Source organism: Anarhichas minor, unplaced genomic scaffold (assembly GCF_050575085.1).
Source record: "Anarhichas minor isolate MPS153535 unplaced genomic scaffold, ASM5057508v1 ptg000058l, whole genome shotgun sequence".
Lineage (NCBI taxonomy): Eukaryota > Metazoa > Chordata > Actinopteri > Perciformes > Anarhichadidae > Anarhichas > Anarhichas minor.
The window spans coordinates 10,179,060-10,196,872 of NW_027466504.1; the positions used below are offsets into that span (position 1 = coordinate 10,179,060).

Genomic DNA, 17,813 nt, shown 5'->3' on the forward strand with positions numbered 1-17,813 from the left:
CAACGCACCAAACTGGCCCTGCGTGCTCACAGAGCAGCTCCGCCAATGGTGGGTGAGGGGAGGATGACGTCAGGCTGCAAAAAAGGCTCTGATCTTCAGATTAAACGCCTCGTGCTTGGCTGAAACGCTCGGGAGCCTCTCTCCATCGCCTCAAAAGCGTATAGCTTAAGCCCGGTCATGGGAAGTCTTTATTAACTTGTGAGTGAAACGCAGCATACAGCACTCCTTTTAAGGACAATGGATGTTTGGATGATTTGCAGGTTGAGGCCATTTCATTAAAGGGCGAAGCGCCCGGGAATCTTGGTTTAGATGGAAAAAGCTTTTTAGTTAAGTGATGAATGGATTCAGCCTGTGAAAGGTTGGGGTTACGTGTGTCCTGAGACACACGGAGACAACTTGAAATTAAAAGTATTTACAGTAATGCCTGCAGCATATGGCAGACATGCACTTAGGCAGCTTATCTCAGTTTGTCCTTGGAAAAATGTCGAGAAGTGAGACAATTGCTTAAGTTTTTATTGTATTTTATCTCTCTGCCAGATTGACTTCAGGTCAAACTACAGCAGCTGCTCAGCTCAGAATAGGTTAGCAGATGTTGAGAAGCCTAGAATGACAAACTGCGTAGGAGTAGGAAGGAGTGTCGTCCAGTTGTTTTAGTTAAACCATTTTAGAGCTGTCAGGTATGAACAGCTTCATTCTGTCTGTGGAAACGATCCTTGTCCTCCTAAATCTCTCTGGTAACGTGGGTCATGACAGAAAGATCAGACTGTGTACCTGCTTTGGCACCATACAATCTCAATCTCTATTCATAAACCAGAACAGATTGCACATCTATTAAGAAATCCTATGACTCCTCCTCATATTTAACAGAATTCGTTAAATCTCCTCAGACTTGATTTATCTCCTACGAACTTCACTCATATCACAACAAGCGTCCTTCACATACAGAGGAAATCCCCAAAGGTGCAGCTCCTCAGTTCTCACTTCTGTTGTCAGTGACGCGATATTTATTTTCAAAAAATGTGAAAAACTTCCTTCAAGGACATTGTCAAGGACCTCTTATGAGTATGAGAATGAGTGCAGCTGCCTCTAAACCTGGTGATTGTTTTTTTTTTACTGTTATGCTCTTTATGTGCTTTTCCTGTTGCTGTTTTCTTTAAGTGTGCCTCGATTGTTCAGTTCCTGCACCCACCACTGTGCCCTCATAGCCTTGTCATTTCAAATGAGGTGTTTGTCTGCCTCTTGTCATTTTTGTGGTTCTTTTTTGTCAATTTACATGAATTTTTGTCATGTTTCTGGTCTTATTTTAGAATTATGTGATTTATCTTTGGACATTTCAGGGCAGCGGAACAAGCTGTTAACCCAACACTGACACATTATCACCTAATAAAGGTTATATTGTATTAGCAAATAGTTGCTTATTTACACATCAGGCAGACATTAGCATTCATGTGGAGTGGTGTTTCTGGCCATCTGGTGAATGTAAGTCCACTATTAACTCTCCTAGAAGCTCTATTTTTTGTCTCTGGAGGGAAATATCTGGCTGTTTACCTGCTAAATGCTCCTGTCTGCTGTTTGGTGATGGGCATCTGGCGGATCAGTAGTTTATCAGCGTTTTCACTGAAAACAGCTGCCTGCTGCTGCTGAAAACGAACCTGATGAGACCAGTGAGAGGGAACCAGAAAGCAACGTTATCATTCGTTAAGAGTCCTGTTTCTGGTGAATGTGAGGTCTAATATCTCTTTTAGCGCTGTTTTTGGTTTCCGACGCATAAGGGAACTACTTTAGCTGCTAAATGCTCAATTTTATTCACCAGCTAGTCGCTAACTGTGTCTGTTGTTTGGTGCAGAGCAGGTAGTGTAAAGCGGGTTATTAGAGTATTTTGGCGGAACTTCTTTAATCCATTTTTAATATAAAAATATGTTGCATTGTGAAGCAAGATGTCTGAAACAATGACATGAATCAGTGAAAGTAACCATGTTCTGAATCACCCGTGTGCTGGGGGAAAGTTACAAGTCAACAAAAAATGCACTTAGGTTTTAATACCTTCACCGTGTCCAAAACCAAACTATTCTGAGTAATCCGAAAAGGCCAGACTACCAGTCATACCAATTGTATGTAGTATGCCTTTGAAAATGGTTCCCATTCAACATGAGCCATGTTTACTCCAACCACTGGAATATAATGCAACCCGTCTGATGTTAGCAGTAGGCAGTGATTCTCAGATGTCTGTCCAGCTTCAGGCACCAACCTGATAAATCACACACTGCAACTCCACAACCTGTTGTGGATCAAAACACACTTTTCCCAGAAAACTGACAAGATTTACAAAAGAGAGAACGGCAGTGTTCAGAGCTCATCGCACATTGTGTCTAGTACAAAAGCAAATATGCTCTTTCAGTGAAAACATAAATCAACCAAATCCTAACATTTAGCAAGAAGACTGAGTGCTGCTAGAGGCGGTGGTGTGTAATGTCTCCCATGAGCAAACAAGCATTTCCCTCTGGCTTAAAACAGAGGAGCACCATCACTGAACTGACAGGAAACGTACACCATGTGTACTGTCATGCACGAGGCTGCATCACGACTAAACACCAATAAATACCATGTTGCTCTTAACGCAGCATGCAAGCAAGAACATCCACTTGCACACAACAGTACATGCTCTTCAAAACCTTTCCCCTAAAACATACAAACAAAAGCATGAAGCTCTTTGCATCATACTTTGAGTAAAATGCCCCCCTCAATAAAGATAAAGATCCCAAGGAGATATACATCCCGTTCGCCTTGGAGAATCCAAGTCTATTGAATTTATTGCTTTTTAAAACAACGTTCACGTAAACACAAATTACAGGAAACTTTTATGGTCTCGCATGCATCATGAAGAAGGCATTCAACATTTGACCCTTGGACAGTTAAAACCACAGCTGGGATTTATAAAGGAGGAGAGAAAGGTGCCTCACTTCCCCGTTGGAAATTGGCAGATGGAAGAGGTTTACTGCTCAAACATACCACATTCTTCAGCGTGCTATTTTTTTTTTATACCACATTCCATCAACAACGACTTGATTTAACACCAATGCTAACTATAGCTGGATTTGTTTCATATCTGGATCTGGGCCAGCCACCTATAAATACACAGATGTGTTCCCTCATATAACAGTTGCTCCTCACTCAACTCCCGCATTGTTCTGTTCCTCACACATTATTTGTTTCTGTGCTATATTCAGTATCTTTCTACGTCTCATTTGAGAGCATTACAAGGCGTTTCACTCTTGAAATGACCCCGAAGCCGAGCTCTGGAAGGTCAGCAGCAACAGGAGCAGAACTGATGGGGAATTAGTCTAACGGATTCTGCATTATGACCTCTTCATTCCCCAAATTCTCGACCCGTCACGTCTAGCTACCTTTAACCCCTCGCTGATCTCTATTGTAACCTGACTGACGAGGTTCGGAGTCACCACAAGGACAAATGCACGGCTCTCCTGAGAAGCAGAACAAACTTAGTGCTGAGGGGGGGGGGGGAATGAATCCAGATGAGATCCTTTTAAGGAAGCAGATTTGAGTCTTGAGAATATAATGCACTAGGTAGCAAGTAAGGAGTGATTTCAGACAGTGTTTTATTGGGTTTTACTCATCTAACTAAAAGCACCAGAGTTTGTGAAATGTCATTGCTGTTTAGAAACAACAACAAGCATCTGAAGATTTCCTCTCTTTGAGAGATTAACTCCCCTCAACGTCCTGATAAACGTTATCTCTGCATAAACAGGAAGTTTGTTATCTGAACTCTTTTCACATTTCCCAAAAGAATGAAGATCACTTAATACATTTCACAGTTGCTGATTTATGCCCCATGTCGTGACAGTTTAAACAATGCAACACTGTAATTGCGTGCGTTTGCTGACAATTGCTATTTGACCCGCTGATAGATGAGATACCAGCAATGAGGAGCAACTCAAAATGTGCCGCTTTCAAAATGGAGTTCAGAGTGTTTGTGTGTCTGCTTCATCCATGTGATAGAGGAGGTCTCCAGATGCTTCCTGCAGCCAATTTCGTCACTGTGCACAAAATCTGGGTCACTTTTAGTTCACTGTTCTTGTTGGAGCCATTGTTTTTAGACAAAGCCCTGATAAAACTGCAGCATGGCAACACTAATTCGTCAAATCCACCTGAGCAAGGCAGGTTACAGTCTCCCCTGGACATAAATAAACGTCTTGTGTATATATTTGTTCCACTTCCTTTGTGGCGGATCTCGCCTGTTTACACGGCAAGCAGAATTTGATGTGGACGTCACCACGTCAGGAATATACACTAATATTAACAAACGGGTCAAGCAGTGGGAAATGACAACGGGGTCGCTAAGGAAGCGTGGTGACGATGCCAAGTGATGAAGTAATCACGGCCTAAGGTCCTATCCTGGCGTGGTGAAGCACAGGCCCCATCACACTTATCACGTTTTGACCCGACGCGCACACACACTGAACACCCGCACGCACACACATACGCGTTTCCTCTGCAGTGGAAGTGGGAATCATGGCAAGAGAAGCTCTTTCATTGTGGTCAGACTTGGCCACCCATTACGTTGCCTTGCGGTAGCATCGTGTGGCAGCACCGCGGCCAAAAGACTGCGGAAACATTTTGCCCAGCGTGCTTAGCTGCCAAAATCAACAAATCATCAAATCTGCCCAACCTTTAGTCAGTCTTGATATGAGTAACAGCGATGCATTTACTATGGCAACAACACAGAGCATGTCTAATGAGCAGCCATAGCAAAAAAAACAACAAAAAAAAAACCCTCACTTACATCTTCTCTGCACACGCATGAAAGGAACTTCATGCAAAATTTGGCTTGTTTTACTGGAACAAAAGTCTGTCGGCTGTGCACTCCCAAAACAAGCCTGGAGAAGAACTGTTTAATGTTCACTCTGACACGACCATGTAGGGAAATCCTGACCAAAATATTACCCTGAGCTAGAACCTGAATAGCTCTTCTTTGGTATCCAGTACATCCAGTACAATACTTGCAGAAAAAGCATTCCGCTGAACTTATTCACATGACAGTGTCTATGTCATTTTCCACGCGATTTATTATCGCAGTGCACTGCTCGTATATTTTACCCTTTTTTTTTTTTCATTATAGTCTTTATAAATAGATTTGCTGCCATGTGTAACAGAAGACAGCTGGATATGATTACCGTCCTGCTATATACTTTCATTGTATCAGCTCTCTTGGCCGGAGGTAAATGAAACCGGGGGAACGGCATCAAGGGGATTGCACGTTTCTGTTGAACTGTAAAGAGGCAAACAAAGCAGGCAGTGTGGCAGCGGCTCCGCTCTGGGTTTCCACGTGCCAGACAGTGTTGAGGGACTTTGTCTTACTGGAGATTCTTTGGGATCCAGCGACAGGAACTCCCGCTTTGCTTTACTCTCCAGGGTGTCCTGTTTGGCTATGCAGAGCAGACTTAGGTCAAACAGTAAGCGTAAATCATTTTTCACATTTGTTTTGACGTCTTTGGAGGGAACAGATTAGTGGATTTCACTGCGTAATGTAGTTCAAATACTGTCAGGTAAGTGGCCAATCACAGAACAGGGTAGCACACTGTCTGCCAGTTACTTTTGTGGGAGCCAAATTCAAGTCTTGAAAACTACACTTCATGTCCGGCACTATATCCATGAAGTTAAAGAAACTTAAGATAACACTTCAATGTTATGAGGCTTGAAATTAGTTTTTTTTTCTCCCCATTGTTCCAAAATCCAAGTTGACATATTTAAATCTCTTCTTCTGACTGACCAACAGCCCAGAACCCAAAGATATTCTGTTTACTGTCGAAGAAGACCAAGAAAACATGCAGACATTTTTAAGGATTAGCCACATCAATAAATTGACAAATTATTTTTGTTCAACTATTTTGACTTTATCATTTGCTAGAGCCGAATTTCACAAGTCAGTCATTTGTGGATATAGGCAGCTTGGTATATGGTACAACTACATACAAGTAGAGCTTACGATGCATAAATCAATAGAATACAATCGTTGACATATTATTTAGCTGCAGTAAATGAAGCTTGTGAAGCTGCAGTATATGTTTGTTGTTGTCTTCTTGGCTTTGTTTTCTAACACAATATAGCATGTCAGCGATGGATCTGTCCATCAAATTTAGCCATATGAGATATGAATGAGGCGCTTTTTGATGCTAACAAGCAGACTCACAGGCAGGTTAAAACATTAGCTCCTTTCAATTGCATTTGCAGAGGTAATAATTCTGACAAGCTGGTTGATTCTGTAACTTCATAGACCATCATCCATCAGCTCATCTAGCCGGTCTGATAATCTCCTGCATTCTATTGCTCAAATCCAACGTGTATCTAGTTTTTCCGTTCAGTCATAAGAGACTTGTGAGGGCTTCAGTGCATTTAGCTTTGACAGATAGATGTTCATCCTGCAGTTGCCCCACTAACAGCAGCACTCAACAGAGTAAAGTATGGTGGACCTTTAAATACTCCGGTGGTGCCAAGCTAATGTAATGGGGACATGAGATACAGTGGGATGTAGGCCAGAGGAAAGAGGTGGGGAAAGCTAAATTAAAACAGACAACTGTTACAGGCTGGGCTTTAAATGCCTATTTCAGCTCCTCCTTGGAGACTGCGATGCTTCTCCAGAGCTACATAACACCACTCATGACCACGAATAGAATTGGCTCCTGGCATGATTTCAAGGCTCACGTGCACTGCGCTGTGATTGGACTGCTGGAGTAAAAAGATGTACTTGACGATAGGTAAACTCTCACGAGACGTAAACGTGCCATGAGATGAGTAGATCGCAAAAGAAGTGCAGGACATCTAACAAAGAAACGTGTTTATTATTAAATGTGTTTATAAGACAAGCAATACACCAAAGCCAAGTGAGCAGTAACAGCCAGCCTCCAACCAAATAGTACTTGATACTATAAATAATGAATGCTTTGTAGTTTATAGTAAGACGTATGTCACAATGTAATGTTGACATTACACCTGTAGTATTTTAAATCTACAGACACTTATGTCCTTCATTTAACATATAGCGAGTCTCCATCAGGATGAATTGAACCGACTTTGGTGATCCGTTAACCTTTTAATAGTTTAGTTTATGATGAAATACCTGCAAAACTAATGACATTCCCATTTGCCGCAGCTGTATATTGTGTTTAGTGCAAACTGAGTCGCTAGAGGCTGTAGACTCCGAAAACTAAAATGTCTTCCCTGGTGACTCTTTAAGTTGCCATTCCTCCAACTACTAAAGGGTGCTCCATATTATCCCCAACCTACATACGATTATTGGTATACAGTTATATATATCATTAAATGCATATCAAAAGTCAGGCAAATAAGTTACCTGTTTCATTCACATTTGAACTGCTCCAGTTTTCCCGTCCTTGACGCCACTATAATGAAGTTTAATTGCTGAGGGCTCAAGTGAAGCTATTTCACTAAGACTTGAGACACTACCATACTGCAGAAGGGTAACATGCCAATTGTACAAAATGACTAAATGCAACACATCAAACTGAAGAATTCCCACTTAAAGTCGGTGGCTCTCTTATTAAACGACTCATTGCCGTCTCACGCACACAGCACCTCTGGTCATCTGAACCCTAATCATTCATCAGTCATCACTATGAGGAACTGTTTATCCTTCCTCAATGTGAGGTACAACTGAAGGAAAGGCCTGCATGGAGTTTATTTAGCTAAAAATAACCAAACAAAGACCATCTGGAGGACTGGTATGCTGTTAGCCCATGCCAATGAAAACAAGTTTAAAATGATCAACTAGAAAAGACTTAATGAATTATTAGCTTCTGTACTCTGTGCTCTCTGAATAACTCCAACTATGCCCTTGTGTTCTCAACACCACATGATTTACCGGTCGGTCAAGCTTTTTTTACTAGATTTCAGATGGTGAAAATTGAGCGTGTCTGTTCCATTCCTGTTGCTGCCTGTACAGTACAGAACAATCCAACTTTAACAGTGCCTTATTCATTTAAGCTGTTAACTGAGGTCCTTTTAAAGTGTTTGAATAATTCGTAAAGTCAACAAATGGGGTCTACAGATGGTCAGCGTAGTTTCAAACGTGAGAGTGGCTCAGAATAGCTCATGGCCCGCTTCCACCGGCCCTCATGCACCAGGGGTTGAGCAATCAACTCTGACGTGAGGGTTTTCCATCAGCAGCGCCAGCACACAGCTCCTGTTGACACAACAGCAGCCCAGCACCCTGCTGTGTTTTAGCTGAGGGAAGGGTGGGGCAGGGGGGTGCACAATCCCCACCCCCCCCCCACCCACCCTTAAGGATGCAGTCAGGCAACCAGCTGGTTTGCATTAGCATACCTCTTCTGGGGAATGGGAGGACTGGCTCATGTGGGCAGACACATGAGGAAGATAAATGATGCGATTGGGCATGGAGACTTTACTCATCTCAGAGCGGAGCCAGATCACATCTGATTATGGTGATTCTTTAGCTCTTCTCTGCAATAAAAACCACATACTTTATGATGATGAGGACTCATGGCAGACACTTATCTTGCTAGGTCGTAATCTTTGCCCCCTTTCATACATATCTAAGGTCATTCAGCCTGTAAACAGTTTGGCAAAGTGGTAATTTGGGCACCACGCCTTTACCGTCCTGTGTGGCTTTTCAGCTTATGGTAACTCTGGGAATCTCACCTCTTCTTTTAGCTGCTAAGCAGGTGGAATTTGTTCTTACATATGGAGAAGAAAACGACAATCCACACAGCTAGAGTGCAACCATGCTGCACTTCACACCTCAGTCAAGCCAATCCAAATACTCCCACAGACGAAAGATGTAATGTTATCTGCGTCATCTGTAAACTGAAATATGTGTTAATAGTTAAACAATTCTTATATCCTTTAATAAGCTGGAGCCAGGAGACAGTAAACTTAGCTTAGCATAACCGCTGGAAACAGGGGAACAACTACTACTGCTGCTTCGTACAAAAACTGAAACCTAAAAACAACAAGTTGAATACTTAAATAAGTTACTGCGTTCGGCAATGGAAAAATGTCGGCACATGATCCCTCATAAATCTGCAAAAATGTTTTCCAAAATTTCCCGAAAAAGAACTATACCTTTAACAACATCAAAGTGTTATTTCATCAAGCAACATTGGGGCCTAAAGCTGCAAAATACGGCTCTCCCCTGATGTAACATCTGGCCTGATGGATGGCACTTAAAGTATAAGTATGTTTATCTCACAGCCAGAGAGATGCTATGGATATGTGGCAGCTACGAGCTTCGACTGAGTGATAATTCACTCGCCCGCCCACACAAAGAAGTTTGGTACAAGTGTTGAAATGTCTGATTTACTTGGGGAAGAAACACCCTACTTACCCTACTCTTATGTGTTGAAACTAAGACAGAGAAGTGAATATTCAATTTGAATTCTTCTATCCGGGTTTTACTAAAGAGCCTAAATATAGACGTGACAGATGTCACTGAATAAACCTTGATAAGTGTGATGCGCATGTTGTGATGAATAAAGTGAGCTTATTGCTGCTTCTGCTGTGTAATATACGCTCATTACAGTCTGAAGGGGTTGAAGGAAGAGAGGCAGGCGTGGTAATGACAGCCCCCCTCAGTCGGCAGCTCAGCCTCCCACGGTGAAAGCGCTTGGAGAGCAGAGTGAAGAATGCCAGTGAAATTGACAGGCCTGCAGTGGGCCTCCGCATTAGAGGAGGTGAAACATGGATGGTGCCCTCAGGACGAGGACCCTCTCTGAGGCTACACGAGTAAATCACAGAGGGACAGAATAGAGGGACTATGCGATGACAAAGGAGACTCTGTTTCCTGTTTCTGTCAGTTTCTGCGGACGCACACTTGAGCAGCATGGTTTCACGAACCATCAAGAGCCTGACTGTTACCTTTAACCTAACCCAGCAGGGTGACACTAAGAGCTTCCCAGCAGATGCCTGCAGATCCGTAGCCTTCAGCTGCAGCAGCCGCCGCTCCTACAACACTATGAGATAATGTGATGGACCTTACAGTATCTTGACATCTTAATTTTCCTCTTGTTTTGATCTGTCTAAACACTTTAACTGGAAACATACAGACTTTGATGCTCCCACCAAAAGCCAAAAAAAACAGATAAGAAAGAAAGAAAAACAAACCACATAAGCAAATAACTCACAACACACATCAACATTGCAGGGTGAGAGCACCCAAGGTTATGTGAAAGCAGCGGAGAGTTCAGCTGAGGACATGAGCCGCACATGGACAACCCAACACAAACACAGCCAGCGCTAAGACCGGACAATCCGACCTTACCTTAACGTAGGCGGTGTAGCGCTGGCACTCCTCCCTGTTGATGTCCAAGCTGATCTGCTGGCTCATCTGGCTGATCTGAGATCCGCTTTGAGTGAAGTAGACCCGGGAAGGCTGGCTCTTCTGTCGCTTATCCACATCAGCTGTCAAGTTATACATCAACTCTGTGAAGAGAGACAACAGCACTGTTACACATAACATCAACTGACAGCGACGGTTCTTTGAGTAAAGATAATCTTGAAAAACACTTCAAGTATGCAGGGTTTGGTTTTCTGCTAACGGCCAGCAAAACATGGGGAGAAATAAATTAGCGCTTATTGCAGCAACATTTTTGTGAGTCAGAGGGAAGATGGGAACATGTTTGACATTTCTTGGTCTAATCATCTGATATTACTTTGAGTTAACAAGAGCCTTTTGTGCCATGGTGTGTACAGAGCTAATGTCAGTAGATCTGCCTATAGGTTTGCTACTACGATGAAAAACTGAATGAAAAGCAATGGCTTTGAACAATGAAGAATTTCAATTTCATCTTGAAACTAGACGGAGAATTTATCGTTCATCCACAAGCCAGCAAAGACGTTAACCAACTTATTCGTGTCAGCTAAAACTCAATTTATACAATAAAAACGAGGTTTGTGTGCCGATATTTAACAATTAACAAATATTAACAACAAAAACAGGATGTCATTTTCCAGCTGGTGGGGCAGAAGCAGCATTACTGTGAAAGACAACATTCAATAACAACATTCCTGCTGGTTCCACCCCTGGTCTTAGTGACATTGAGACACTTCAACTGATTGAACAACTTCAAATCTTGAAGTTTTTGAATTGAGAAATCATAAACCTGAAGCAAACATAAACAACATTTCCGAGAAGACCATATATGGGCCTCTGGCCATTTAAGAACCCATTCCTCTGAATGAATCAGCCCTCAGTCTGGAGTAATTGCTTTAAGAGGGTGTCACTCTGGTAAAAACAGTGAGAAAGGTGGCAAACACACCCTCGTCGGACCAAAGCCTACTGTTTCCTGCATCCAACAGAGGAACGCCATGAGCTCACTCCAGAGGAGGCAAAGGAAGGTTTCATTAAAGGGAGTCACCAAACACATAGTGCTACACTTTCCATGGCGTTTGCCAGACGCCTAAACAGAGAGGCTTTATTGCTGCGAGCCAGGACGCAGTCTTTATTTAACGACAGGGCTCCTGCTCCCCTGGGGGGTTTGTGAATGACCACACCCAAACACTGGAACAGGACTGCACCTCAGCACTCGACTTAGCAAAGGATGGAGGGTAAACCATCGGCCAAACGCCCTCACAGGCCAAAGGCTAACCACACCGACCGTCTCCGAGCACGGGGAGAATTACTCAGCATGAGCATGTTTACAAATTCTCCCCATTTAGATGACCACCATGAGTTCAAGGAGTATGAATTTCACTTCCTCACAACACTAAATGACTAAAATATACTCTAAATATGATCAACACCAGTTGAGTGACACATGATGACTGAGATTTATGGCTGTTGAGATTCATTTTCAAAATTCACAGCAACGTCAAGACTCAAGAAAGTCACAGTGCGCTGGACGACAAGAATTATAACGCTTAACTCACAGTAAAACCACAGCTTGTTGTTTTTACATTACTGGTTGTACAGATTAAACACATGAGATATAACGTATTCATTATTAGTTTTAGAGGTGTTGGTAGGAGCTTTTTTCACTTTGGAGGGAGCCAGGCTAGCTGTTTCCCCTGTTTCAAGTCTTTATACTAGGCTTAGGTGATTGCCTCCTCCTGGCCCTCGCTCCAACTTACAGCACACAGATACGAGTGGTATTAATATTGTAGCTCTCTGCAAGAAAACGAATATGAAAATGTTCCAATATATTGAACTATTCCTTTAAGCCACAAAAACTAAACTATGATTCAAGTACTCTGAATTCTGCAAATCTGTGGTAGATGAACTTTGTTGTTTTTAGCAATTATCTACTTAGCTTGCTTACTATTCGGTGTTGTGGAAATGTGTTTTTGTTCCAGTGGGGACTGCGCAAGTAATACCAGTCACAGTTCAGTGTCCCTTTCAGAGTGGACTTCCACTTTGGTGAGGTTTCTCTTGTCAGGATTTGTCCTCACCTATCTGTCCTGGCAGCTGTCTTCCCCTGAAGCGCATGCAGATGGTTACGTTGAAGCAGTTCAGGTTCTGCTGGCCCTCGTGGCACTGCGGCACAGAGATGTTGATGGAGACGGGCAGGAAGATGGACACATCCACCGTAATGACAGGCCGAGTTCTACAACCACATTGACCGACACAAGAACACAGCGTGGGAAAGGCTGGACATTAATACCACTGAGAAGTAGAAAGAAATAGTGCAGTGTCACCGATCCGGTTTCTCACCTCAGCAGGACCACACTATCTGACATGAAGGCTCCAATAGTGACATCTGCAACAAAAACATAAACAGGGTTGATTTGGAAAGCCATAAAGAGGATATGATGGGAATGCAACATCTGCTGACAGCACTCATTACACCTGCAAATCCCAAACAATGCACAGAGGTCTTTAACTGTCATGCTGGCTAAGTCTGAATGTCAGCTGTGGAATGCAGTAAACAGCAGATATGTCCATCACGAGTCTGTGCACTGCTTTGCACAATCAGCATGAGAGTCAGAAACAAACATTTCATACTGTCATCCTTTCCTATTTGATGTTTTCATCTCCCTGATGTGGTTAAGCCTTCATCTATTCTGGTACGACCTTACCTGCGTATCCATTGCCATCCATGTCCACATTGCCGGAGATTGACTGGCCAAACATCTGCAGACCAGGGTTTACACTGCGCCCAGACACTTTCTGTAACAGATGATACCGGCCCTCAAGTTATACATGTGAGCCAACATGGACAAAAGAGAACATTGCATGATTTGTTTTTGCTCTGCGTTTCGTTTTCTCAGCTCATTGTCAGACTGCATCTAGTCCTTTTAACGCAAGTTTATTTTAAACAAGATAAATTGTGTTAATTAGTGAGCCCTGGAGATGCTGGCAGGTGGATTGCTGTTTCCCTCAATCTTTATGCCAAGCTGAGCTAGTCGCCTCCAGGTTCTCGCTCTATACTTCAAAACAGCTCAGTAGTGATGATGTGGCGGCTAAACAGGTGAATTTCAAGATTTAAATACTTTGTAGTCCCTGATAAAAAAGAAGCCCACGAAGAGTGGCCTGCTCTTCATTCAGAGCTATGTGGGGATTCCCGAGGCAACATCACCACCTGCGACCTTACCACAATCCGCTATTTCAACAGCTCGATACACAAGCTGAACGCATGGGTTTCATCAAAATGTAACATTTGCAGGTGAACCTTTAGTGGAACTACTAGAAATGAGGGGAAAGATAATCAAAATGTAATCCTTTGCTTAGTTCTATAAATAAATCGACATGATATTGTCATGTCATGTGACACTCGGAGGAGTTCTTACCATGGAGTATTTTCTGATGATTCCTGTGGCATCCCCATGGTAGATATAAACGGCTCCTCCGTAGTCATCCTCTTTAGGGGCTCCTATGGCTACATCTGAGGAGACAAATAGAGGACAAAAGTGTTTCTGTGAAAAGATGGCAGAGAAATGAATGAGCATGTATGTGACTGTGTGTGTTTGTGAATGTGTACAAAAGCTTTCATTAACTCTGGGAAACAAGCTGTTACAGTAAGTGCCTTAATAGACAGTTAAGTGTCGTTAGTGGCCATAAAGACTTGTGCGACCATTGAGAGAATGGAAACAAGCCTATAAAGTGCTGGCAAGAGCACTGAAACAATGTCTCCTTATCCCATTTGCACAGAAACTCCACATATAAACTTTCTTTTTATAAACCAAAACACTTCCAGGCCATGTGGTGCAGCATACCAAAGCAGAAATGGTAAACAAATGGCACTCTTTTTTTTTTGTTGTTGTAAATATCTCACAATGATTAACTCATTATGTAGAGGTAGAATTAAACAAGTAATGTTTTCTTGTGTGTATTCTGATTTCTACAGTAGTTCTTTCAAATGAAATTGTAGCAGTTAGGTTGTAAATAATAGATTGTCAGTCGGCGAGCAAGTCTGGCTCTTTCGTCACTCAAACAGCGACGAGTTACAGGATGAGTTATGATTCCCAGCTGCCATCTTTCTCTGCACACACACCCACACACACAAATAGAGACGTTGTGCCAGGCTGCAAGCCTCGAGGCGAATCTTGCACGGAGATGAATCCAGGCAGCAGCTCCCGGCCTCGAGTGGGAGATGGACGCCAAGTCGAGCCCTCAAAGCCAAGCCAATGCGAGTGCCAGGAAAACAGACAGTGTAAATGTCTGTGTGTGTGTGTGTGTGTGGATAATTTAGTTTGCATCTGGATGACACACGATGCACACGAGGGTGAGAGAGGGCAATACTTTCTAAAGAGCCCCCTCGCCGCAGGGTAATGAAAACAAAGCGTCTGTGAAAATGACGGGTTTTGTTGCACCTACTGAGACTCTCAAACAGCCAACGATTGCTTGTGTGCTGATGTGGGGAACATAAACTGTGTGACTTTATTACTCACCAGATGACAGAGGAAAGTTTTGTTTCATGACTAAAGCAAAATGTCACTCTAAGAGCAATGAATGCTATTTAAAGGGTTTGCAATTGCTTGGATTTTAGATGATTGACCACTTGTGGACCATTACAAGACCCCCATATGGGTTATGACCGCTCACTAGGGGCTCCAGTGTTGCAAACGGTTTATATGCACAGAGATAGTTAAGTGGTTAAAGGACAAAACCAGTACTTTGGAATTTAAAGACCTCCTTTTTGTTGCATTTCAGGACTCTCTGGCATCTGAGGCACAAGAGGAAATGAATATGTTTTGTTTTGGTTTGCATTGCAGAAGCTGATTCATAAGGATCATTTTAAAGACTCTTCTCTTAATGTATCACTATACACAAAAACAATTTAACTTCAAAAATAACAATATAACAAGTGGATACTACGTCAAGCAGGTTTTACTGCAAGTTTCACATCACAGTGAACTAAATTAAAAACAGTGGCTGCCATGCAAATTAAGAAGTTGTGGCACGGTTGTAAAAAATGGTCAAGACAACTGGACAACACAAGTTAATTATGTTTAATGGACTGAAACACGTTACACATCCAGTGTGGTCCTAGTATGTTAGTGGTTCCCAACCTTTTATGGTTTTTGACCCCTGAACGGAAACCAGTGCCTTGTGACCTCTTGTCACAAGTTTCAGATGCCTTTCAGTTCAACTTCTCAGGTTGTGTTATTGAATTACTATTTACAGCGACTATTTATAGAGAGGTAAAACCAGCAAGTAAGTGGACACTGTTTGTAATAAAACATCTTTATGGATTCATGCATGCAGTTTCTAAATGTTACCACTACTCTGTTATTACTGTACTGACCTTGATATCCATCATCATCTATGTCTCCGATTGCGGTAATGCATTCTCCAAAGTGTGCGTTGAAAGCATTGTCACCACTCAAAACTCCTTCTTCCTCCATCACCCCCTGAAAACAGAAGCAGGCCAGATAACGTCAGTAAAGAGATGTCCTACCGTAGACTGCTGCAGTGAAATTATTGCAGCGCTCCGATAAAATTCTTTGGCCACGACTGCAGTTAGTTGGCTTTTATCCAAAACAATTTAACAACCAAACAGTCAACTTCCTCGCAGTAACTCATAAATACAAAACGTACAAACAGAGGTCCTAGTCTTGGTCGGTTAAATAATTTCACAGCCGAGTCTCACAATGCTCCACTGGTTTTTCTTTTCTAATTTCATGATAATAAACATGGTCAGAAAGAAATCAAACATGAGCAAATCTGAAAATTGACACTACAGACAATGATAACAGTATGGAACTGTTCAGAGAGAGCGGACACACTGGAGTAAAATATATCAGCAGGTTATGGTCTCATGTTCCTGCTGAACCACGAATCCCACTCACATTGCCCTTGCTGAGGTACACAGACACCTGGCCCTCATCCCGGAGCTGGCTGTGCATGGGTGCCCCCACCAGCAGGTCCGACAAGCCGTCCTGGTTCAGATCAACTGCACACAATGAGGAGCCAAAGTAAGAGCCCATCTGGAACCAAGCCGAGCCACAGAGCAATGGGTCAGATCACAGACACTCCTTCAGTTCATACCATTGACATACGATTCACGCTCTGACTGGATTCACCTCCCCTTTTATATATATCTATACCAGCATTAAAGCCACCCTGACTTCCTTTTGTTTACTCTGAATGGAAAGCATTAGCTACCTCCCTGGCTTTGCTTTCTGGCAAGCGTGTTCCTTCTTTAAAATCGCTGTTGCTGTCTAAACACTTCAGGCAGACATAAACAGGGTAGTTCTGACAACAAAAGCAATCAGAGTAGCCGGTTGCAACGAATCACAACGATCCCTGAGGCAGATCAGGTTAAATCAAATATGGTTGAATAGTATAACAACAGCCTCAAAGCATTATATGTAATTCAATGATTAAAAACAGGACTGCCAGAGACCACTGGAAGAATACCACATCCGGGCTCATACCATTTTCCCTGAGGCTTGAAAGCTCTTCACCAAAGACCCACCGTCGATTTTGAAAATGTAAACCTGTGCGGGAGAAAAGCAAATCAGTGTAGCAAGCAACACGAGATGACTTAAATTCAAACAGCTGGAAATAAGACAGAAGAAGAAGTGCCTACTTTTCCACTGCCGCTGTGCTGAGGCGCCCCTGCAGCGATGTCTATTACATTAGGAGAGGAGAAGTGTCCAGCAGTCACAGCGTAGCCTGGAAACAATCATCCGTTGCAGCACATTTTCACTTGTATTTTTAACATTCAACACAATAACCCTCATTAACAAGCTCTTACCAAGGTAGCTGTATCTGTGGGAGTCAACGTCTTCTTTGTTCGGGCTGTAGAAAGAGTCAGACGTCAGGTTGTACACCTTGATCGTCCCAGTCCAGTAGTACGACCCCGGTGCCCCCATCACCACCAGCTCCTGAAAATGAAAAAAATCACATTCATTCACATGACTGTGATTCACCCTCTTCTGCACATCTATAGCCTGCTGAAGAAAAGAGAAAAAAAAAAGTGCTGCTGGGTGAACGTATGGTTAACCAGTGGCCACAGACTGGTTTGTGTTATCTGCTCTCAACCACACAGCCAGATGGCGTGCCAGCTGAAGGGGCCTCCTTTGATGTGATGAGGAATTCACAGTCCAGGAAGAATTGACAGCTGTAAAATGAGTTGTTCACAGCTTTTTGTTGTGATGCTCCACGGATATTAAAGGGACCAGAGCACGGCAATTAAGACGCTCTGCTGCCCTAGAAGTGTAGCCATTGTTCGCTGAGTCCTGGTTTTCAAAACCTGACAGTGTGTCGTCTGTCTCAGAGGATGTGTGTAGTCGCCTGACATGGTAAGGACCTCACTCAGCAGTGAATAGCCCCTGTGCTGTGGTCTCAAACATCTGGGCACCATGGTTCAGACAAGGAT

At 42.9% G+C, this 17,813-nt stretch overlaps 1 protein-coding gene across 1 annotated transcript in view; it reads right to left on the reverse strand.

Annotated features, from left to right (window-relative positions):
- Window positions 1-17,813, reverse strand: part of itga9 (integrin, alpha 9) — a 46,747-nt gene that overhangs the window by 20,321 nt on the left and 8,613 nt on the right. The window contains exons 6-15 of the mRNA XM_076076666.1: window positions 17,190-17,319; window positions 17,022-17,107; window positions 16,867-16,929; window positions 16,279-16,416; window positions 15,735-15,840; window positions 13,777-13,871; window positions 13,066-13,156; window positions 12,701-12,746; window positions 12,439-12,593; window positions 10,313-10,473 (exon numbers count right to left, since the gene is read on the reverse strand). Of these exons, the coding sequence (XP_075932781.1) occupies window positions 10,313-10,473; window positions 12,439-12,593; window positions 12,701-12,746; window positions 13,066-13,156; window positions 13,777-13,871; window positions 15,735-15,840; window positions 16,279-16,416; window positions 16,867-16,929; window positions 17,022-17,107; window positions 17,190-17,319 (1,071 nt within the window). The remainder of the gene's footprint in view (window positions 1-10,312; window positions 10,474-12,438; window positions 12,594-12,700; window positions 12,747-13,065; window positions 13,157-13,776; window positions 13,872-15,734; window positions 15,841-16,278; window positions 16,417-16,866; window positions 16,930-17,021; window positions 17,108-17,189; window positions 17,320-17,813) is intronic.